This window comes from Lipophrys pholis (assembly GCF_963383615.2).
Source record: "Lipophrys pholis genome assembly, chromosome: 3".
In the NCBI taxonomy this organism is placed as follows: domain Eukaryota; kingdom Metazoa; phylum Chordata; class Actinopteri; order Blenniiformes; family Blenniidae; genus Lipophrys; species Lipophrys pholis.
Window position 1 is genome coordinate 23,481,393 of NC_137627.1, and position 23,348 is coordinate 23,504,740.

At 41.2% G+C, this 23,348-nt stretch overlaps 1 protein-coding gene across 1 annotated transcript; it reads left to right on the forward strand.

Moving 5' to 3' along the window:
- Window positions 1-9,510: 9,510 nt before the first annotated feature.
- On the forward strand, window positions 9,511-22,831 carry klc3 (kinesin light chain 3). The gene is made up of 14 exons (XM_080460446.1): window positions 9,511-9,754; window positions 11,392-11,606; window positions 11,835-11,900; window positions 12,201-12,365; window positions 12,742-12,817; window positions 14,494-14,639; window positions 14,719-14,801; window positions 15,675-15,762; window positions 16,020-16,121; window positions 16,968-17,141; window positions 17,286-17,385; window positions 18,445-18,625; window positions 18,879-18,945; window positions 20,538-22,831. The coding sequence occupies exons 2-14, from the start codon at window positions 11,397-11,399 to the stop codon at window positions 20,619-20,621; spliced, it is 1,542 nt and encodes a 513-aa protein (XP_080316572.1). The 5' UTR covers window positions 9,511-9,754; window positions 11,392-11,396; the 3' UTR covers window positions 20,622-22,831.
- The last annotated feature ends 517 nt before the right edge of the window (window positions 22,832-23,348 follow it).

A 23,348-nucleotide genomic window follows, 5' to 3' on the forward strand; every position in this document is an offset into this window, starting at 1 on the left:
TACCGACATACTAGCTGATATATTTTCATATAAATGCTCATTTTTATTTCATTTATTGGCAGCACAAACTCAAAATGATAAGTTCCAAGCTTTTTTGGGTGTCACCTTTTTCATTGTTGTACATGTGAAATTGTGGAAAATAAATCAATGAAATGAAATGAAAATAAGTTTATATTTTGATGAATTTATTTAGTATTGAATAAAGTATTAAAGCTTATATTCTGGTATAAAAATCATGATTGATTTAATGTTGGTATAATAAGATAGGAGTTACTCTGATGCCTTAGGAAACATCCTGGACTGAATGTCCCCTCAGTGTTTCATAAGTGTCCTCTGCCAATATGCAATGCAAAGTGACCAAGCTTTCTATCTATTTTCGCTTTTAGTACTTAAAATAATTTTCTTGGATTGCATCATCGCATATTAGCCGTAGTGCTTTGGCTGACCGGTTCACTGAGTGAGGAAGTCTTCATGTGTGCTCCTGCTCTCCTGTGTGAAAAGTCATGTTTTGACACATGGTGACAAACTGTCAAACTCAAAATGATTGCATGTCAGCGGGGAGAGAACATAAATGCCTCCGTTGAATGTGCAAACTTCGTCAGCATGCATTCGGCTGGAGATTTCTCTCATTGAATAATCTGTCCAATGCACATCAGGTGGACTCATTTCAGAAATGGTGTTCAGAGTGGGATCTTGTCTGATTGTAAAACCTCGAGTCCACCTCTTTCCTGTACAAGTGCCAGAGTCCCCCCACCCCCATTTGGAATATGAGAGACGTGCAGTAATGCAGACGGATTATAAATCCCTCTCATCATGTGACGGAGGAGAAGTTGAGGGTGGAGCTGAGAGGCTTTGTGACACAGTTTTACATAAGAAGCAGGTTTCAATAAAGCACATGACTGAGGAAGAACATGCAAACCCCACACAGAGAGGCCCCTCAAGCCGAGACTTTATCTAAAGAACGAGTCTGCAAACTTTATGGCCAAAAGAGCTGTTTTGTTCACTTTTTGCCAAATCAAATTTAAGTGAAGCCACAAAACACATTCAACCTTTCCGCAGCTTAAAAAGTTTCATGTATGGTTTGAAAAATGTACAAAACTTTGCATTCATGAAGTTTCAATTATAATTTAGAATTAAACCTGCAAGCAGTGTTGAAAAGTTAAAATAATTTTAAAAGTTTAAAAGATATGAAGAAGTTTAAAGATTTTTTTTTTTAAGTTTAAAAAGTTGAATGTTTTAAAAGTCGAATTGTTTAATACGTTGGAGATTTTAAAGAAGTATAGGCTGAAGAATTTTTTTAAAAACAACCATCCATTTACCTGAGAAAAATATAGTAGAAAAGTTGAAATATTTTAAAAAGTCTAAAAGATATTAAAACGTTATAAATGACATTTATAATATCTAAACATTTTACTGCTATTTTGGGATTTTTGGACCTGGTTTTAGCGCTTTAATCCTTCCTTTTTAACATCTTAGCATTTTCTAGCCCTAATATTCTGGTGTGTAAAATAACTAAAAATATGCTAAAATTATTTACGCAAAATGTTGGCTTCATGGAGCCAGTACAGAAAGGCTGTATAGCTGCATGTGGCCCCAGAGCCACAGACTACAGACCTCTGCTGTAGGGATATTCTGAAGGATGGACTATGACCCCACGAGTCTGTAGAGTCACAGTGAATGTTTATGGAGCAAGTAACTTTCTTTGGTTCCCTTCTCATGTCTTCATGCTTCTTCCAAGACAAACTGTCTGTGGCAGTCTCAGAATACAAAATTTAAAAGTTGTGTGAAATATTGACATTAACTTGTGGAGGATTTCAAGAGATCTTCTGTCAGACATCCCTGTCCTCTACAACCGATATCAGCCTCTCTGGTGGAACTTCAACCCATTCCATGATGGGGCAAAGAGATGTGAGAGGGTGCATGTAAAACCTGTCAACTGGCTCCTCCTGATCTCTAAAGTGAGTCTTTTTGCGTGGTTGAACACTTCTCAGAGTGAGTTCATGCTCCCAGTGGTTCTGAGTCTCACTCTTTCAGTCGTGACTGAAGACTCAGGACCATGAGTGAGGGGATGAGAACCAATGTGTAAACAGAGAGCTTTACTTTGAGCTTTACGGTATCACGATCCCTCCTACTCTCTGTCATTAACAGGTCTGAACCCTGTGGTAGGTTTTCCCCTCCGGAAGAGGGCACACTATCGATCGCTAACAGTGGACTCAGACTTCGAGGTGCTGATCAACACGGCTCTGGTGCATGTTCGTGATCCTCATGAGGCTGTGCTAAGTTTGCAATATCATCTGAATAAAGCAAAGTCTGGCTTCTGGCCTCCACACACGATGACTTCCTGACCTCAAGAAGATCAGGAACAGAAGAGGAGATTTTGGCATATATAACCTTGGCAGACCTGATGCCGAGGACACGGAGAGGTCTGATTGAATTGCCCTAAAGCGATGACCCCAGTATCCTATCCCCCCGAAGCACCTCACTTGAGATATCTTATCCGTAAGTCTTCAGATCCAAGAAAGCACTTATAGATCAGACTGTGAAGCTTCCATGTAGTGTGTCCCTCGTGTCTGCTTGGTTTTTCTCCGGGTACTCTGGTTTCTTCCCACGATCCAAGGACATGCTTGTCAGGTTAATTGGCGATTCTCAACTGGCTGTAAGTGTCAAAGTGTTGCGAGGTGATTGTGTGTCTCCTGAATTAGTATGGTGATGGATCTGTTCAACCTGCCTTTTGCCCCTTCATCAACTGAGAATTACTCCTGCAGTCATGGGCTTGATAAAATTAGACATAACTTCTTCACATAAATAATCAGTCTGAGACTCTGAAATGGCATTTTCACGCTGACAACTTCATTTTTTTTTTCTTTTGTCACATGTGGTGTTTTTGCACTATGCTGATGACATTCACCTTTATAATGCAAACAACCACTACACTTTATTAAACACAGGAGACCTTATCTATAGTCAAACGATGGATATTATTTGTTTTTTAAGAACTGATATCTATGTAGTATGTTTGTATTTCCACTCCCTAAATAATTCATGAACAGAAATGTTCTTTTATTGCAGAAATGTGAAATGTCTGAAACATGCATTGAGGATGCAGGTTCTTATAAATTCATTTGTTGTTGCAGCCATTGTTCCAGGTTGCGTCTGAGCCTCAAACTGTGCAGAGAGGTCTGGTCTCCATGACTGCAGGAGTCTCAGATTCTTTGGTAGACGGGATCTGATATGAACACAGGCTCCGGTTTCACAGCTGTGTCCTGACCATCCACAGGCACCACTTTCCAAATTAGTCTCTCTCCATGTCGCTGCGTGTCGCTCACTCATTTGGACGCTTCCGTCATATGAATAAACACCTGACGGTTTCACCAGCATTCAGTTCACAACCAGTGGCAGGAAGTCAAAGTTGGTTTGATAATGTATGCATCTAGACATGTATTAACCTCTTATTAGATAGCAAACAGTCCAAACTAGCCAGTGATTTCTGTAAAATTACATCATTTACAATTTGTTTTTTTAAACGTTTTTCACATTTCGAGTCAAAACTCATGTATGCAAATTATGAAATAGTCAACATTAATACAATGCAGGGAGGCGCTCACCCTCAATTTGACCTAATAAATGCAGCTTTGCCCTCTGCCTACATCCTTTAATACATACCTCCATCAATAAAACTCAAAGGTCATGCTGACTGACTCATGATATCTGCTGTGTGTGAGTGTCTTCTGCCCATTCAGACCAGTTAGTTTTGTGGCTCGTTTGCCACGGTGGCACAGATCCAGTATCCCAGTTTAGATCGTCACTCTATCCCCCCGACACGCACACACACACACACACACACACACACACACACACACACACACACACACACACACACACACACACACACACACACACACACACACACACACACACACACACACACACACACACAAATACCAACCCGCCACCCCTCCGACAGTTGAGCCAAACAGCCCTGGACCCTGCAGCTGCCCCGCAGTAACAGACACCAAGGACAGTTATGTAAACCTGGAACACTGTGTGAATCATTCCTAATGATTTTAATTTGAGACCCATGTGCATAATACGCAAGAAAATCTGTTAAATACTTCAAGGTTGGCTCAGTGGTTTTTAAATCACATGCTCCTTACTAGATCCTCGTTGTGGTGTATATTTAAAGGCGTATTTGAGAGAATATGCTGTTGAAAGTTCCGTAAAATATTTATAAGGAATTGTGAGGATGCAGGAAAAGGCAAGTTGGTACAACTGCATTGTGTGCATGCATCTAGAAGAAGAAGGCTTTATTTGTCACTTATAAAACAAATGCACGGTTTAACCTGCCGGCTGTGGGATTCAAACCTTCAAACATCCGATCACAAGCCTGCTTCTCCAGCTTTTAGGCCACCGCCATACAGGCAGCGTCAACCAGCACCATTCCTCTCATTCTGATAATGAATGGGAACTTTAAGGGGCGCCATAAAGGCAGAAATGTTATGAACCACACTGTCTACATCCTCTGAATTATAAACAGCAGCTTCAGATTTCACTATCACAGTTTACAAGAGTCCTGATGTTGCTTCACAGCGAGCTTGCAGCAGTTTCACTCATCCTGATTCCTAGAAAACATGAAGCAGCACACCAGGAGTCACTTAGACACATATATATTTCATAAACTTTGATAGAGCAGGTTCTTATTCAGAGCAGAGGCTTCAGAGAGTAGTTGACATCTATTCACACGTTCACACATGGGTGGTGCCAGGAGCTGCAGCAGTCTCACCCACTGATGTATGTACAGTATGTTCACAGTGTTTCTCTCGACGTGCTTTATTGACCTTTGTTTCTTCTCGTGGCTCCTATAGTATGATTTCAAAGACATTGTCCTTCAAACACAAGATGTCCATTTCACACATGATGTGAATTGTCATTTTGAAGGAGTTGATGTCGATCCGGAGGTGTCGGCAGCGGGATGCGGGATGGCCGCGCCTTCTTTGAATTCCTCACATGTGACCCGGACTAACGGCTTCAGACGCATGTGTCTTGAGCCTAAACAGGAAAATATGATGTTGGCAGTTTCCGGAGCCTACAAATAGACGGTGTGTAAGACAACTCTGTGGACATGTGTGCATGTTTGATGGACGGTGGATCGAGCCGCGCTGAGGAACAAGAATCCCTGTTTACCCAAATACAAACCGAATCAATCATAGTTAATAATGATGATAAAACAATAATAATTCTCATGATGATAATGATGATAACGACAGTGTAGCGGTTGGCGCTGTCCTCACAGTGGGAGAACATCATCTCAGCTCAGGTTGTGGTCTTTCTGTGTGGAGTTTGCATGTTCTCCCTGTGCATATGTGAATTTTCTCTGTGTACTTCCATAAAAAGAGGCTATTTGTTGCTTTTAAAATTCCCCTTTTAGGCGTAAACAAATTAATAATGACAGAATTACCCCAATAATGTAGAACTATAATAATCAAAATTGTTTTCCTGAAATAAGAGACTGCAGGGAATAACTTCTTTGGCCTATTTCATGTGTTTTCATTGAGAATTATTTTGCAGAAACATTATGTGAAGGCCAATCGGCAAAAGTCTTTGGGGTCAGAGTTTTAGGTTTGCGTAAGTTTTGTTCTCTGAAGGTGTTGAGGTGGAGGGAGAGCTTCGGGGGTACACCGTGGATTTCTATTTATAGTGGCACCTCACAGGGTTCTCCGATCTCCGATGCCATCGGCCCCGATTGAATTGCACTGACTCAGCTGTCAGCTCACTGTCTCTCTCTCTTTCTCTCTCTCTCTCTCTCTCTCTCTCTCTCTCTCTCTCTCTCTCTCTCTCTCTCTCTCTCTCTCACTCTCCCCCCATCACCCACCATCTCTCAGCCACACTGATAGAAAGTCCCATTTCCAGAGCAAACCTGCAGATCAGTGGAGAACAGGTCAGATGGGGGTGAAACACACCGTCCGTGAGGCGTAACCACACATTTAGCTTCACACGTGTGAATGAGCTCAAGTGTCATCCCTGCAGTCACGAGTGAGAAGACCTATAAAAATTCCAGCAGGGGTCTTTTTTAGACGACCGTGTCGGTGGAGCGCTTCACCTCTGTGCTCCCAAGTATCTCAACAACTGTTCGATTGGACCGACAATAAACCTGATCTGCCGTTTCCACAGAATAAATCCCACCGACCTCCACTGATTCATCCTACGATTACCTGAACACACCTGCACAGGTCACCAGTCCGTCGCAGGACAAACACAGAGTCACAGTCAGAGTGCTGCATGAAGACGATTCAGGAATAATTTCCCCTCAAACGGATGTTTCTGGACTGTGAGAAGAAACCTGGAGAAAGCCCAGGGAGAACATGCAAATTCTGCACTGAAAGACTTCCTTCATGTCTCTGTACAGATTTAACTTGTTGGCTACGGCGGTGAAACGAGAACAACAACAAAAACAACAATTCAGAAAATCAGTGCAGGCGTGCGTGTCATTGTTCTCAGTTACTCTACAAGTCATTCATTTCTAACTTTACATCAGTGCAGAACATCGGTCATGACAGCTGAATTTTTCTGTACATCCCTGCAGTTATGTCCTCCCCTCACGCCTGTACAGCTCCTGTCTTCTCTCTCATGAGCGCTCTGTCTCTGTGTTTGCCTCTGTCTTAAGTTCCTGTTCCTTACCTGCCTCAGTAGTGATCTCTGTTTCTGTGTCTGTCTCTGTTTCTGTCTCCGTCTCTGTTAACATCTTCTCAAACCAGCTCACGCAGACACACCGAAACAAAGCAGAAAACAAAACAAATCCCTCTCTGTCTTCATTCCATGCAAAGCTACGTCTGCAGGATCTCCACTGTCTGGTGTCTGAACTGAGAATAGATCGAGGTTCAGATCAGTAATTAGTCTGCCCCTCTATAATATATATATTTGTAGTGTCAGCAGAGTAATAACAGGTAGAGCTGCTGGTGTGTTTGCAGGTTGGTCTGCAGCGGCACATTTATTCAGCGCAGTTCACTGTATTATTGAATGTGAAATATATTATTCTTATTTGTTTATGGCCAAATCAAAAGTCTCAGTATTGAAATCAGACCAGACTCTGCCTTGTTGTGTTAAACTTTCTACACACCTACTTTTTTTTCTAATTGTTAATGGATGAACACAAACTCACTGACACAGTGATTGAAATTCAGTCTCTCAGTAGCTTTGATAAACAGAAACACATTTGATATAACAGATTGAATGTGTTAGCTGATGCTAAAGTCAGTTGTGAGGATGGAGGTGCTGTGATAACACTATGAGTTAAATCAGAAACTATTTGATGAAAAGATACACAGAACACATCAATAGATTAAATCCCACTGAGTTCATGTATTTGAAAGTTTTTACTAGAATAAAAAATACTTTGGTTTGATTGAGAACCTCTGAGGACTGCCCCAGTCTATGCCCCATAATAGTGTTGAACTGTGGGTCAAAGTTCATTCTTTCCTCAACCTTTGACCTCAACGCATAAAATAGCAACCTCTTTATTTGGTCATCTGTGGGAGAGACGGTATTAGTATTACTCATTATTGAAGAAAATCAAGGTTTGTAAAGTTTTCTGGGAGTTTCTGTATCAATTACAGATGATTAAACAATGTAGATGTGCCGTGGGACCAGATGGGAAATTCACAGAACGTCTTTGTAAAACCTCCACAGTGAAAAGCTGAGCTCTGTTCAGCCAACTAAATTTTTAAAATCCGTATTCACCTTCATAGTAACTGACAAGTCAGTAATATTTATGTATAGCTCAACTGAGCCATTAATTATTGACTAGATTGGCTTTATTCTTTCCTCTGTATGTTGTCGTGAAAACCTTTGTGTCGTGGTGTAATCAATAGCAGCAGGGTGAGGGTCTCCATGTAGGTTGTTACCCTCCGATCCATGTAAACATTCAATGTTTGTTCCATAGATCCTCTTTGCTTCATGCTAAGCTGCTGAGCCTCCGACTCCTGGATCTCACTAAATGCTACGGTAATGAAGTTTTAATACAACTTGAGTTGATTGTTTCCTAAGACCTGCCCCCCCTGCTTAGTGGCATTAATAAGACTAATGCTGGTGACACACTGTGACCTCAGGGGCTGCAGACCACCCAGTTAATCTGACAGCATGGCTACGCTAATCTGAGACGAGACGGCAACAATGAGATGTGGAAACAATGCAAAGATAAGTTAAAGAAGGTTTTTATATTACAGATAAATATTCATACAGATTTGTTATTGATGCACTTGATGCTGCCGCACATGTGCAACCAGCAAAATACAGGTGGAATCATACTTCCTAATCAATTAATGGAGTTTTTCCTCATTTATTAATGCAGATTATTTGGCTTTCCTTAAGGGAGACACAGCATAATAATAAAAATACTACTACTACTACTACCAATAATAATAATAATAATAATAATAATAATAATAAATAGATAGTTGGGTGCAGTTCCTGATCCCCCCCCCTCCCGTCCTTCCCCGGCGTCGCGGTGCATGATGGGAACCATGGGATCAGGTAAGCCGCTCCAGTGTGTCAAGTAAATATGACGTAACAAATTTACACCGGACGTAGTGACCAATGATTTCAAAGTAAAGACCTTAAGGGTAAACTAAATACTGGCGATAATGAACCTTTTCACAACAATGTTATATTTTCTTTTCATATACAGATTCTGTAGATATTGTCTATGTCTAGTTATTCATATTGTTCTATATAAACCATAGTGTATGTTTGCCATTTATTAATTGACTTATCTAGTTTGTTATTAATTTATTTCATTTTAACCATTTTAAAGCATTTATTGCTTTGGAATTATATACTTTTCGTTTTGTTTTGTCCACTTGCTGCTGCAACAATAACAAATGTCCCCATTGTGGGACGGGATTATTTGATCCTATTTAATCCAACAATTTATCTTATTTTTCATACAATTGTTTGTGCTATAAAGAGTTTCAAATGTCTAAATGTCAAATGTTTACAAGACAACGTTGTAAAGTAGAAATGGAAAGATTTTTAAGCATTTGGAGGGTAAAGATACTTCTGTCAGCCCCGGATGTTGATTTTTTATTATCGACAAACAACAATATACATTCATATTTAACAAAGCTGAGTTACCAAAACTGTACATTTTCAACATTTGAACAAGCGCTAGGGAGGGATATTGAATTAAATATAAAATTTTGTATAGTGTAGGTTTTCTTGTAGTTTTATATACTTTTCTTTTTTCAGAATACTACATTGACTGTATTGTTTGAATAGCCTGCAACAAACAATAAGAGCCCCCCCCCCCCCCCCCCTTCCTTTATGAACTTGGAATTTTCCCATAACAAGAAGATTTGTAATGTAAGAATTGTTTTCTGTCTATTACTCACAAAGAGCCCAAACAATTTATTTTTCCACTGCAAAACAAAATCTGAACGCGTTTGAAGCGCGGCGGTCGACTTTTATATCGGCGTTGCGGACCGGAAGTGACGCTAGGGTGGCACCGCCTTGACGCTCGCGGCTCTGTGACGATGATGATGGTGACAGGAGGAGCTGAGAGCCGAGGAGGCGGCAGGTGAATTATTTACAACCTGCACCTTTTTCTTTCCAGCCCCCCACCTGCCTGAATCCACCTGAGAGGAGAGATGCAGCTCCGCGACTGACAGAATCTCCTCGTTTAGTTAAAAACTGATTCCCATTTCCGGCTGAAAGCGGGAAGAAAACGAGCGGAGCACGCGACGGGAGCCGCGGGACCGAGCAGGTAAAAGTCTGCCTGTTTGCATCCAGATGCTCACTTAGGTGGTTTTAATTAATACGTGATTATTATACTGCGGATGCATCTACTTCATCCCAGGGGTTGTTCGGGAGACGTCTCCTTTCGCGTCGCCGCTCTCGGACGTGTTGCGTCTAAATGAGCATAATAATCACATTAGTGTTGACATGTCGGAGTGACGCTGAGGCCTGTTGCTCCGCCCACAGTAAACAAAGCTCACGGAGCGCGTGCATGAGCGCGTGTGCACGCTGTCTGATCTGTTTTCTTTCTTTATCCTCAATTCTTACAAAAATAGAACCCCCCCCCCCCCCCCCCAAGTTCTTTTGAGGTAACATGCATGCAGGGCTGTGCACGTACCTATAGATTAATGTTGCATAGAAGAAAAGTTTTGCAACTTTTTAAATTGTAGTCATTAGGTGTGATTAGTTTTTGGTGAGGCAGCTCTGGGTCAGTTGTTACAGTGGCTCATAGTCCAGGGACGTTTTGCTCATATGCAGTGGTGTAGTCCAGGGTGTTAATTTTCAGTCAACATTACCTACACCCACTTCTAAATCCCCGATGCACTACTTAGCAGTATCCATGAACCAGATTGCATATTTTCCCCTCGAGGATGATGATGGATCACTCTCAAGAGAATAGATGAACTTTGAGATTATAAGGCCCGCAATCAGGCTGTAGGTGGTAGAGATCACGCAGCAGAAACTATTTGACAATGAGCGAATACTGTGGATGGATTTTCACTAAATAGAGTCTTCCTATATACCACTGTTTAAAAAAAAAAAAAAAAAAAAAAAAAAAAAAGCAATTCATTAGCTGCTTTAAAAAGAAGGCAGGGTAGATCCATTTCTACAGCACTGCTCATATGAGACCCACATCTAATTTCTTAAAATTACATTTTAAGTTAGGACAGCACCGTACTGTTTTTCTGAATCCAATCAGGTTGCTTTTATATCTTTATATATATTTTATGTGGCATCAAGATGAACGACTTTTATTTCAGTGAAGTGGAACAGCGTCACAATTCTTCTCCAGAAGACACAAACATAGAAATAGACACCATGTAGACTCCTAACGGAGCTGATGTAGCAGTGTAGCCGCCATATTGAATGAGGACTCTTGTGTAGTGATTTTGGGTGAAGGATTAGGTTTAGACTTAACTCGGGTTAAGCAGCGCGATCAATGGATCTTTGTGCAAATAACGGATCCATTATTTGCAAATCGCTTAAGAGCGCTTTTCACTCCCTTCTCATTTATGCAGTGCATTCTCTTTTAATAAGGAAGGATGTCATTACCAGTGATGAAATAACAATAACTCTCTGAAGTTTGACCAGTTACAAGCAGGTATATTTGTCACAAATGGCAGACAGGATGCAGGACGGGTAGAAGCTAATGCTCTTCCTTGCAGTTGGTCGTCTTCCATGTTGCTGTAATAAGAACTGCGATAGTTCAGAAGAATTGAGTTGCTTCTCCTCCAGTAAACAAGAGTTTAGTGAAGTGGTAACCGAGCTGCGGTCGACTGGAGACGACCGCTTTGAACAACGTAAATTGGTCATGCTGAACGTTCTTAAACTCTTACTCTCATATTTAAGCTTAACGTTCTTGTACGTGTGGTTCTGCGTGAGCAGCGGCCATGTTGTCGGCGGAGGAGATTCTCTGCAGCACGCAGCAGGTGATCGCCGGGCTGGAGGCGCTGCGTGGCGAGAACTGCAGCCTGCTGGAGAGCCTGCAGGAGGCGGCGGAGAGCCGGCCGGCGGCGGAGAGCGGCAGTGTGGAGCAGGAGAAGAGCGGCATTATCCGAGATTCGCTGGAGAGGATCGAGCTGGGGCTGAGCGAGGCCCAGGTATAGCAGAGAGAGAGAGAGAGAGAGAAGAAAAGATTCAGTGTTTAAATCAGTCTTATCAGTCTATATAACTCGTTGGTATTTTTAGAATGCACCTTTAATTGTACAACTGCTGCAAATAAAGTGAGCATATATTGTGGTAAATAAGAGTGTTGGATTTTTTTAATTGAAATAATAAGATTCTAAAGAGGTTATATAAAATCTTGTGGTTTTGTTCCTTCCCTGCAGGTGATGGTGGCGCTGTCGGCTCATCTGGGTTCACTGGAGGCGGAAAAACAAAAGCTGCGAGCTCAGGTGAGTCTAAACCGAATCATTTCTCCCACGACGATATCCAACAGAAGCGATAACACACACTGACGTTCTGGAAACGTCACACGTCCCGTGGTGCCACGCTTTCAGTCAGGACTCTACCCATCTCACTGTTCTGTCGTCATGGAAACGAGACGGTTACTCTGCAGGTTAACATGGCTCCTGCAGTCCGATGAGCTTTGTGGGTTCTTCCAACGATTCATGACAACATTTTGATTACAAAGTAAAGTAACTTTCTTCCTCCTCCTCCTCCTCCTCCTCCTCCTCCTCCTCCTCCTCCTCCAGGTCCGTCGTCTCTGTCAGGAGAACCAGTGGTTGAGGGACGAGCTGGCCAGCGCTCAGCAGCGGCTGCAGAACCGGGAGCAGGAAGTGGTCGCCCTGGAGGAGCAGAACAGGCACCTGCAGTTCATGTCCTCCATTCGCAAATACGACCAGGACGAGCCGCCGCTGGTGAGGAGGAACAACATGCAAACCTTTTACTTTCATGAAGGGTTGTTTTCTTTAGTGTGAAAAACACCAGAGTAACACCAGTTTGTGGAGACCGGTGAGTTTGGTGTAGAAGTCGGACCGTAACTGATGTTTAAAAGCTTCAGTAAAGCTGATTTAATAACAGTTTGAGCAGAAGCGTCTCATCACCGTGAGGAAGCTGTTATTACTCCTGCTGGTATTTCTTCATGTCGCCTGCAGACATCAACCAACCTCCTGTTTGTTTTTAATGCAATTAATGTCCAACAATCACTCTTCTTTGACCTTGAGCACATGAACACACCTTTATATCTTCTTCTTCTTCTGGTCACATTTTGCTTTTATTGTATTTGTTTTTCAGGATGACAAAGTTCCTTCCTCCAACAAGGAATCGCTGGATGATCTTTTTCCTGCTGACGATGAGGAGCAGTCACAGAGTGAGATGATGAGTTATTATTATCATCACTTTCCTGCAGAGTCTGTGAGATCTGTGGATTGGTGGCACGACCTGGCAGATGTCTTGATGTTTTACACTCTGATTTTCCGTAAGGTGACCTTGGGTGACCTGAAAGAGGCCTCCAAAATGAATGTATTACTTATTATTATTATTATTCCTAACGTTCCAGTTTTGTAGTTTGTGCACCGCGTCTTGTAGAGAACTCTTCAGGACTTCATGAACACTGATGCTTGATGTCTGGTGTAGTTTCAGCCTTCTGTCCATCACAGTTTAATCTTGGAGAGTTTCTCTGTCACATTTCCTACATGTTTCATTCTGAAGGTGTTGACATGATGGCGAGAATAAACTCCTTCTAATGCTCACGTCTAAAAAGAAGTCAGTGTCACAGCTCCAGAAATTCACCTCGTATGAGAGGACACCGTACAATGTGATTTAGGTGAACTGGCCCTTTAAAATCTGCAGCTTTAAACCGTTATGAACCCGACTTTCTTCACATATTGTGAGTTTCTTTCTGTATCTGACTTGTGTGGACTCTTCTGTCTTAGACGTGAGGAAAAATCAGGGAATCGCTGAGTGACTTTTACACACAACAATCACATTTCAAGCTCTGATGTCAGATTTTGAGCGTCTGCATCACATGAAGTGAAAATGAAACTGAGCGGGGGAAGAACTCTTCCAGATACTTCAGAACACGTCAGAATACCTCGCCCAGGATTTTGCAACCTTTATGACCAAAAGAGCCGTTTTCACAATTTTCCACCAGTCAAAATAAAACCGGATCCACAAAACGTGTGAGTTTTCTGAAAATAAGAAAAAATTGTTTTTTAAACAAACAAGAAACTAAACGTACGTTTCATTCATGAAATGTCATAAAAGGTACAATTTAGATATATTTTATTGCATTTTTACTTTGGTTCATTTCAAGAGATTTTTCATGTATTTTTTTTTTCTTGGAATTTCCAGTTTTAGCTATTTTAGCACATGTTGGCTTTTTTAGTTTTTCTTTACTACTTACAGCCGCTGTGCGTTTCCTCGTGGTTAGAGCAGCTTTAGCTATACTTTTTTCTTTTTTCTAGTTTCTTTTGTTTCATTTCCTTTTTTAAAAAAATCTGTTTTCTTTTTGTGCTTTCCTTTTTTCTTTGCCTATTTTCCTCTACTAGCATTTTTGTTAAACAATTCATACTTGTACTTATTATTATTATTATTATTATTATTATCTATTTAATTAAAAAAAAATTAATTCCAGCTGTTTTTGCCATTTTACTTTTTTTCACTGTTTTTAGCCCAGATTTTGACCATTTTTCAAAATCGGTGTCGTTTTGCAAATAAAATGAAATATGTAAGCAAAATGGTTTTTTTGCAACCAGTTTTCTGAAAGCTTCATGGAGCCTCTACAGAGGAGCTGAGGAGCTGCAGGTTGCAGCCCTCTGATCTGAGCTGAGTAAAACTGGACAAAGCCTGTTTATTCACTTCATGGTACTTGTACCGAGGAAAAGGAAGAAGAAAAATCTCTTTAAACCTCGACAGACTCTGCTGCACCGATTGATGTTGGAGGATAGTGAGAGGACAACCAAACAAACAAACAAGTTGACATTAGACAAGTTTCCGCTCATCGCTGACAGAAAGTTTGTTTACACCAGATTGTGTTTCTTCCAGTGTCTCAGCCTCACCACAGCAGTGCGGCGGCGGCGGCTCAGCAGGGCGGCTACGAGATCCCCGCTCGCCTCCGAACGCTCCACAACCTGGTCATCCAGTACGCGTCACAGGGCCGCTACGAGGTGGCCGTGCCGCTCTGCAAGCAGGTGGGAACCGGGCGGGCCCCTCCACGCCCCGGAGGTCTCCAGTGAAATCTCTGTCTGACTCCGTTTGGTGTCTCGACAGGCTTTAGAAGACCTGGAGAAATCTTCTGGCCACACCCACCCAGACGTGGCCACCATGCTGAACATACTGGCGCTGGTGTACAGGTGAGGCGGCGCAGGCTGCTCGCTGGTCAGGAGTTCAACCGGGATTCTACTCATTCACTTGTATATAGAATATTTAGTGAATTATGAACATAGAGCGGGGATCTTTAACCTGCAGCCCCTCTGGAGTGGCTCCATGAAGAGTTCACTGAATTACTCCTAAACAAACATTTCATCAAATTGTATTTACACACCATCTTCAAAACGTCTTTTATCTCTTAAGGCTTAAAAAAGCAATTTTTTAAGGGAAAAAGGTGAAAAATTTGGGGGAAAGTTAAGCAAAACTGCTTTGAAAAGCATAAAATTGCGAAAATGTCCCTCCTTCCTGTGGCCATGAGGCTCTATAGCTCCTTCCTGTAAATAGTGTGTTTTAGGTCATTTCATCCTTTCTGTGCTTATTAATCATGTTAAGCCTATAACGTATTAACATCTAAAATCACTTAGTTTTTATTGTATCATATTTGATGTTTCTATTTACTGTGTGTGGAGCAATGCTTAAAGGAATTTCCCTCTGGGATTAAAAAAAAGTATTAAAGCAAAAAATTATAATTTTATGTTAATACGAAGAGTTAAAACAGAAGCTCTTATGTCTGTTTTAGTAACTGAAACCTTTAAATTTTATGAAATAAACTGGTCCTTTCTTCTGGACAGACCTGTCACAGCACTGATGCTCATTTTTTTCATTAAACCAAATATCCAAGTTTACACGAGTTTGAAACCGTACATACATCACTATCACTTCTGGTTTTAATCTCCACATCATTTGTTTTATCACATGTAAAATTAATTCTAGCCTGATATGACATTTGCTTGTGGCAGTCCTGTCGATGAAACGTAGCACATGAATGAGGTTTGTCTTTGTTTGCTTTGTTTTAGGGACCAGAACAAATACAAGGAAGCAGCGAACCTGCTGAACGACGCGCTGGCGATCAGAGAGAAAACTCTTGGGATGGATCATCCAGCTGTAAGCTCACTGCCTTCAGCCACAGCTCGGACTTTAAAGTCTGACCGTCAAAGCAGATTTTCAACACAAACACACTATCTGATCTGACATTGTGTGTGTGTGTGTGTGTGTGTGTGTGTGTGTGTGTGTGTGTGTGTGTGTGTGTGTGTGTGTGTGTGTGTGTGTGTGTGTGTGTGTGTGTGTGTGTGTGTGTGTGTGTGTGTGTGTGTGTGTGTGTGTGTGTGTGTGTGTGTGTGTGTGTGTGTGTGTGTGTACAGGTGGCGGCGACACTCAACAACCTGGCAGTGCTTTATGGGAAAAGAGGAAAATACAAAGAGGCAGAACCACTCTGTAAAAGAGCTCTAGAGATCCGAGAGAAGGTAAGAAAACTCTTCTTTTAAGACGCAGGGGAGACCAACTTCTACTGCGGGGCCGAAGCTGTCCTCAGCTTCAGGGTTAACGCCCTCGCCTCACAGCCGCTGGAAAGCAGGACGTGGAACTCCGTTTCTGAGACGAACACTAGTTGCATTACTACATTACTACTAACTAGGCCAGTTAGTTTTAAGTACAGCTGATTGATAGACCCGCACAGCATAGGCAGCGAGCCCAAACATTATTAAAGGAGCCACCTAACACACACACACACACACACACACACACACACACACACACACACACACACACACACACACACACACACACACACACACACACACACACACACACACACACACACACAGAGAATGATAACAAAAGTTTTACTGAAATGTTTTCTTACAGTATCGGTGGCAGTCCCATAAAAGAACCAATTTTGAATGTCAGTACATCACAATGTAGGAATGTTGTTCAAATAACATCTGTGGAAAAAAATAAGTGTGTGTATTGGCCTAAGTACTCAGTATCGGTGAGTACACAAATGCAAATACTCATACACTACCCATTTTGGAAAAAAACGTGGTATCGGTGCATAGTTTAAGTATCTACATTTTTTTTAAGCAAGTTATTGATGCATGATATTTTATTTTTGACTCTATTTTTGATTTTTAAAGGACTTTGTTCCAGTTTTTTAATTTGTTTTTAAGTTTATCATTATTGCTCCTCTGACGGTGGTCGATGGAGAACAGCTTTGACTTTGAGTGCAACGGAACCTGGTTCGTATCTCAGTTGTGTTCGGTTAATGACCTGTTCGGTTAATACCACCCCCCCCCCCCCCCCCCCCCCCCCAGGTTCTGGGTACCGACCATCCAGATGTGGCCAAGCAGCTGAACAACCTGGCTCTGCTGTGCCAGAACCAGGGGAAGTACCAGGAGGTGGAGCAGTACTACGAGCGCGCGCTGCACATCTACCAGAGCAAACTGGGACCCGACGACGCCAACGTGGCCAAGACCAAGAACAACCTGGTGAGAGGAAGACTCTACTCTTCATCCTCTCCAGTCCTCGGAATGTCAATAAATAGACACTTTGGAAAACCTTGAACAGACCTGGAAACCGTCTGTCTGTCTGTCTGTCTGTCTGTCTGTCTGTCTGTCTGTTTTCCTCTTCAGGCGTCGTGCTACCTGAAGCAGGGGAAGTACAGACAAGCCGAAGCTCTTTACAAAGAGATCCTGACCAGAGCGCACGAGAAGGAGTTCGGCTCGGTTGAAGGTTTGATTCTCTCATTGTAGCTCTGGATCGTCCTCATGCAGGTTAAAACCAGGAAGGAAACAGTTTTGAGAAAGTAAAGAGGAGAAAGAACAGATTTCGTTTTCAAACCATAAAAATGTTAATCAGATTAATCACAGGGCTGCTGTGGATTAATTCTGATTAGTCACAGTTAATTATTTGTTTTCAATCTACATTTTTCTCATATCGTTTTGCATGAGCAAACAAACCGAAGAAAGAAGGGAATATATATAAACTTAACATGTTTATTAAACAGTTCCTGTTAACAAAAAAAATCCCTTTTTCAAAACGAACCTTTATCCACATTAATGTTCCCGTTCCGCCTTTTCCAGCAGCGCTAAGACAAACTAGCTAGTTGACGAGAGGCGAGTCGACCGCTTCTTGTTTACAACGTTGCTGCAGCTGAGAACAGCCGAGTCAGCAGAATCCAGACTAACGTTTGCTTTGCGTTAATGTGGGATTTTAAGCTGGAAGAGCTTTGGTGAAAAGAAAACTCCTTCCTGCAGAATGTGAATGCTATTTTTTGTTAGTCGAATGTTCCGTCTTTGGTTATTTTGAACTTTCCCCTCTAGAGGACCAACGTTTAGCGTCTTTCTGTATCGCGTTGGTTTGATTGCAGTACATTTTTAATCAGATTAATCCAGATGATGGATTAATCTGTGTTTTTTTTCACTGCTTTGTCACTTGCAACATCTTGTTTTGGTTGTTTGGTTCTTCTATCTGCTCCTTTTCAATCTGAAGTTTGGAAAATGTTGTTTTGTATTGTATTATTTTTTTTTTCTTTTAATGATGAATGAAATAAAACTAGTAAATCTGACCATGATTAAATTCCTCGTCTGCACTCGTCACCACGAGTCAAAAAACTAAATCAAATTTTTGGGGGGTAAAATCTTTCATCAGGCTCGACCTTTCAGTATCTTCAGGGTCGTTTGGTTCTTTGTTTAAACAAAACTTTTTCTCCAAACGTGACTTTGGTGAAAGACTTGCGATCCGCCTGCGTGTCGCCGCCCGTCACGCCATCTCTCTGTGTCTGTCGTCAAGGTGACGGCCGCCCCAGCTGGTCGGGTTCGGAGGACGGCGGCTCCCAGCCGGACGGACTCGGCGGCCTGAAGCGCAGCGGCTCCTTCACCAAACTGCGAGAGTCGATCCGCCGGAGCAGCGAGAAGCTCGTCCGCAAGCTGAAAGGAGTCGGCGTGGAAGAGACCGCCCCAAGGAATGCTGGGTAATATCCCGTCAAACACGCAGCCTGAGTCTTGAGTACTGCTGGAAGAGGAGCAGCAGGTTTCATTCTAGTTTTACTGGGAAAATAGTACATTTGTATGGATTGACTTTTTTTTTTTTTTTGTCTTTCTTTGCTGTGGATTTTTATTTTTACGTTTTTAACTGAGCAGCTGAACAAATCGTCAATATCAATGTACTGATTTAAAAGCTAATTATTAAAAGAATGCCCTTGTTGACCCTGGCTCTGCTCGCAGGATGAAGAGGGCGAACTCCCTCAACGTGCTGAACGTCGGCGCTCGGGAGAGTCGTGACGGCGGCCAGGTGAGACGCACGCAAAACCTCCGACAATCACAACCGAGCGCCCCCTGGTGGTTTCACTCCATCTAGACACCGGCGCCTCCTGGTGGTTTCACTCCATCTAGACACCGGCGCCTCCTGGTGGTTTCACTCCATCTAGACACCGGCGCCTCCCGCTAAAAAGCTCCAAGCTGCTTTCAAACGTCACGTCGGTGTGGTGGTTCATCAGTACATCCTGTAGGGGGCAGCGTGGGGCAGTGAGCCTCATCCAAGCCTCCATAAAACGTTAATGAAACCAAATTTAAAATCGTTGACGAAAACTTGAAATAAAAAGAACCCCAAGTCATTCACAGAAATAAAAACCATTTAAAAAAAATGATACTAACTGAAACTGCAGTAGAGTCCTGAGAAAACTGACTAAAAGTTTCTAAAATTGTAATGAAAACATCTTTTGTTTAGGTTTTTGTGGACTGACAGTCCATTCCAGCTCGTCCTGCGTCAAGTCGGTCTCTGTCTTGCTGTTTGGACAAACACAATTTTTTATGCGTTTATAATTTTGATCTCGTTTTAAGCTTCATGTTTCCAAGTTAAGTTCACATTCGTAAACATTTCTGCTGTAAACACCATGTTTTACACTTTTTGAGGAGGAAAAAGGCAAAAATGTGCATTTGGTCCTCTATATTTATAATATATAGTTTTATTTGATCAAGTATTATTTCAAAGAAAGAAGTTCATGACTTCACAATCTGGCTTGGTTTTTGTTTTTAATCTGCTGTGAGAAGCCTGTGAGGGCACCGACGTTCCAACAGCCACAGTTCGTCTTTAAATCTTAGATTATTCAAACATCGTCACAATTCTGCTTCCAACAATGACTTTCTCCTCTTCAATAGGTTTTATGCATGTTTGATAGTTTTGTTTAGTTTCTATTTTTCTAAAAATACATATTGCTTAGTTTTAGTTTTATTAGTTTGAGTTATTTTGTAATAATGGATTATTATTCTTTGGGGATTATATTCAGAAACGTTTAGCTCTTAACGTCCCAAAATCTAATCAATGGGTCCTTGGATGATGACAAGTCATCCCGGAAAATTTCATGCAATTTGGGTCAATAGTTTTTGCAAAGAGTTGGTAAAATACATACAAACCAATGAATGCAGACGTAAATAAGTTCTTGGGCAAATTCGTTGGCGAAGAAGGTTGAGATATAAAAAAGCAGCAGGGCTCTGAGTTTCAATTATCTTTTTTTTTTTTAATTTTTTTATTTCAGTTTACTACAATATTTTTTATTTTCTAGTATTCATTAACTAAACACTCTAGAGTAGAAAAGCCACACAGTCAAAGGGAGAACATGCAAACTCCACACAGGAAGTTTCCTGGCTCCAGTTAGCAGGGGCACCAGTGAAAACGAAACACCGGACCGTGAGGCTCCGATGACTCCGCCCACGTGGCGCTATGATGCAATGGAGAATGAACGAGTAGGAAAGAGTGGGAAAGCCTAATGTGCCACCTTCGCCTTAAAACTCCCCAATCTGATTTATTTCAGATTATTCCAATGGTTCCTGCTTCCGCAGGAGGAATTACTGACCGTTTGTGTGTTTTCCTTCTTTTCTCCTCAGTCGAGTCAACTGTCTGACAACCGAGGTCTGAGCTCCAGCACACAGAGTCTGACCAGGAGGGGCTCCCTGGGTGGGACCAGCTAACACACACACACACACACACACACACACACACACACACACACACACACACACACACACACACACACACACACACACACACACACACACACACACACACACACACACACACTAAATACAACACGTCCCCATGAAAGCTGAAAGACAATCACACGGTGACGCCGCCGGTGTCCCACATCAGAGAGGATCCTTCAGCCTCCTCGCGACACAAATCTTCTCTGATTTCCTCCAGAACATAAAGTTTCACTGTCGTTTCTAAGAAATCAACATTTTCTTAATGAGAAATGTTTAAAAAAAAAAAAAGCCTGGAAACGGAACGACTACCTCCAGAACAGAGATCCAGAGTGAGGTTACACTCTTAACATTTCATATCGATTCATTCCTGAATTTAGATTCTAATGAAACTATTTTTACATTAATGAGACTCGCTGTCTAATTACACTGAACAGTAATCCAATTACTCTCATCCCTTTCGCTCTTTAAAGGTTCATTCCTGCTAAAAACTGTTGGCACTCGAGTTTAAAAGCGTACAAAGATGTCTTTATTACAGAGAAATAAATTCTCCTGTGACGTGAAGCTGAACTAACCTTTTTAAATGTGACAACTAAGGTTTTTCCAGCTCACATTTTAAATTCTATGTTTACTTGTCCGGAGTTGAGACATTCTACGTTATTAAAAACTTTATGAAACTTTCCTGATTCTATTCCGTTGGAGGTCTGGAGAGGCACGTATCAAACTTTAAAGATTTAAATATTTATATGGTCTTTATATTCTCAATCAAGCTTTTTAAAGAGAAGAATCATATGTAACGTTCATATTTTTATATTTGATGTGTGACGTTGAAGTTTGATGCTCTTAAAAAAGATCCTGGAACAGACTTGTGGGCCTCGATATGCGACAATATTAGTAAAACACCTACTAGAAATATTTACCGTATATTCTGGACTACACACCTGTAAAAAAGTGTCAAGGGGGGAAAAACAACCCGTATACATTTATTTATTTAGCCTCCTTTGTGTCTTCTTTCCACTTCGTCACAAGTTTCTCACACATTCCAAACTCCATTCTTACAGTAAATCTTGTGTAACAATCAGTAAACTCCAGTATGAATATTTAATTTGTACTGTAGGAAGAGTCTGCGGTCACACAGTGCCGCCTAGTGGTCAGAGAGGGAATTTACTGTAACCTTTGATCGTTGCTTCTCAGCAGGAGCTGCATGAAGTCAAACAACATGAGTGACTCGCTACAGAAATAAAAATACCGTCTCTCATCAATGAAATCATGTTTAGTGGAACGATATGATGATTCAGGACAAACCAACACACTTTTCCTACAGGTTGATTAAGAAATCCTAATTCATTTAGCGCACAATTTCTGTCAAGTCATGAGTTATTCTTTCATTTAAAATTAATTTTGAGTTTGTGGAGCCTGAATGCACAGTGTTTTGCGACATCGCAGCAACAATAAACATTTATATTGAAATTCAGCAATATTGAATAACGATTGTAATTATTTTTTTTACAATTATTTGCTTTTCTTCTTTTTGGAACAAACATTTTTGTTTAGCTGTAATTCCCCAAGGTAAGTTAAAGGTAAAAATGTTATTAATCAACTTATCGGGGACTAAATTAATTGACAAGCTATTTTCATGATTGAGTGAATAAGATTGGTTGTTTCAGCCGTGTGAGTCTAAGCTGAGTGTTCACAGCTGTTCTGCTGTAGCATATGGAAGCCAACCAGTCTGCACACGCAGCTTTCTTTTTAACGGTTTTATCAGAAGATCCAAACTTGTAATGTGCCTGAGTGTTTTATCAAAAAGCCTTTAAAATGAAATTCACACAAATTTTCCCAGCAGCAAGTTTTTTTTATTCCTTGAAATACTTAAATCAATGAGTTAAGAGTTTTCTTGACTCGTTCCTCAAACGTAACTCGTCACACTTATGAATGTACTACATGAAATATATCAGCCCCACGTTTCAGGACTTCCCGTTTGGTTTTATTTATTTTGTCACAGTGAAACACTGTTTATCGTTTAAAGGGCTGAAATCTCACGGCGTTAGTTACCGTAGAAACGAGAGGCTGTTACAACATTAATGGAGCACATTGAAATGAAATAGGAAGTGTGAAGCTCCTCCCCCACTGTGGTCGGTATTCTGGTGACGATGAATGTTTCTTTTATATTTGCAATCTTGAGCGGAAATAAAAACAATGAGACCCGGATCCAGTTTTTTGTTTTGTTTTCCTATTTCAGGTCTTCAGATTTGATTCAACTTGTACTGTAGGAGTCAAAATACTGAACGTGTTCACTTCTTCAAACTAACAACAGAGTGCGTGTAGTGAGAAAAACTCAGGCTTCTATTGTATATTGGTAAACTTAAATTTAGTGAGACATCAAATTGTTTGACAGAATTCATTAAATGTCTCATATTCATATTCTTAAAAGGAAGAGAAGCAGTAATGTAATAACTACCAATTGTAAAATCATTTGTTATTTTAAATTTAACGAAGTCAATAACATAGTAAAGGCAACCTTTTTAAGTGTGCCTGTCGCTTTAAGAGGCAAAGATAAGTGAACCTTTTTTCTTTGGTGGGACTAAAAAGCAGATCAAACCGTGTGGAAAATGTGGGAATAGTGAACTTGGAATTTTATTAATGCTACGGGAAAAAAAATAAATCCAGTGAGGTTTTGGTGAAAAACACAAAATGGAGGTGATATAGGCAACCCAATAA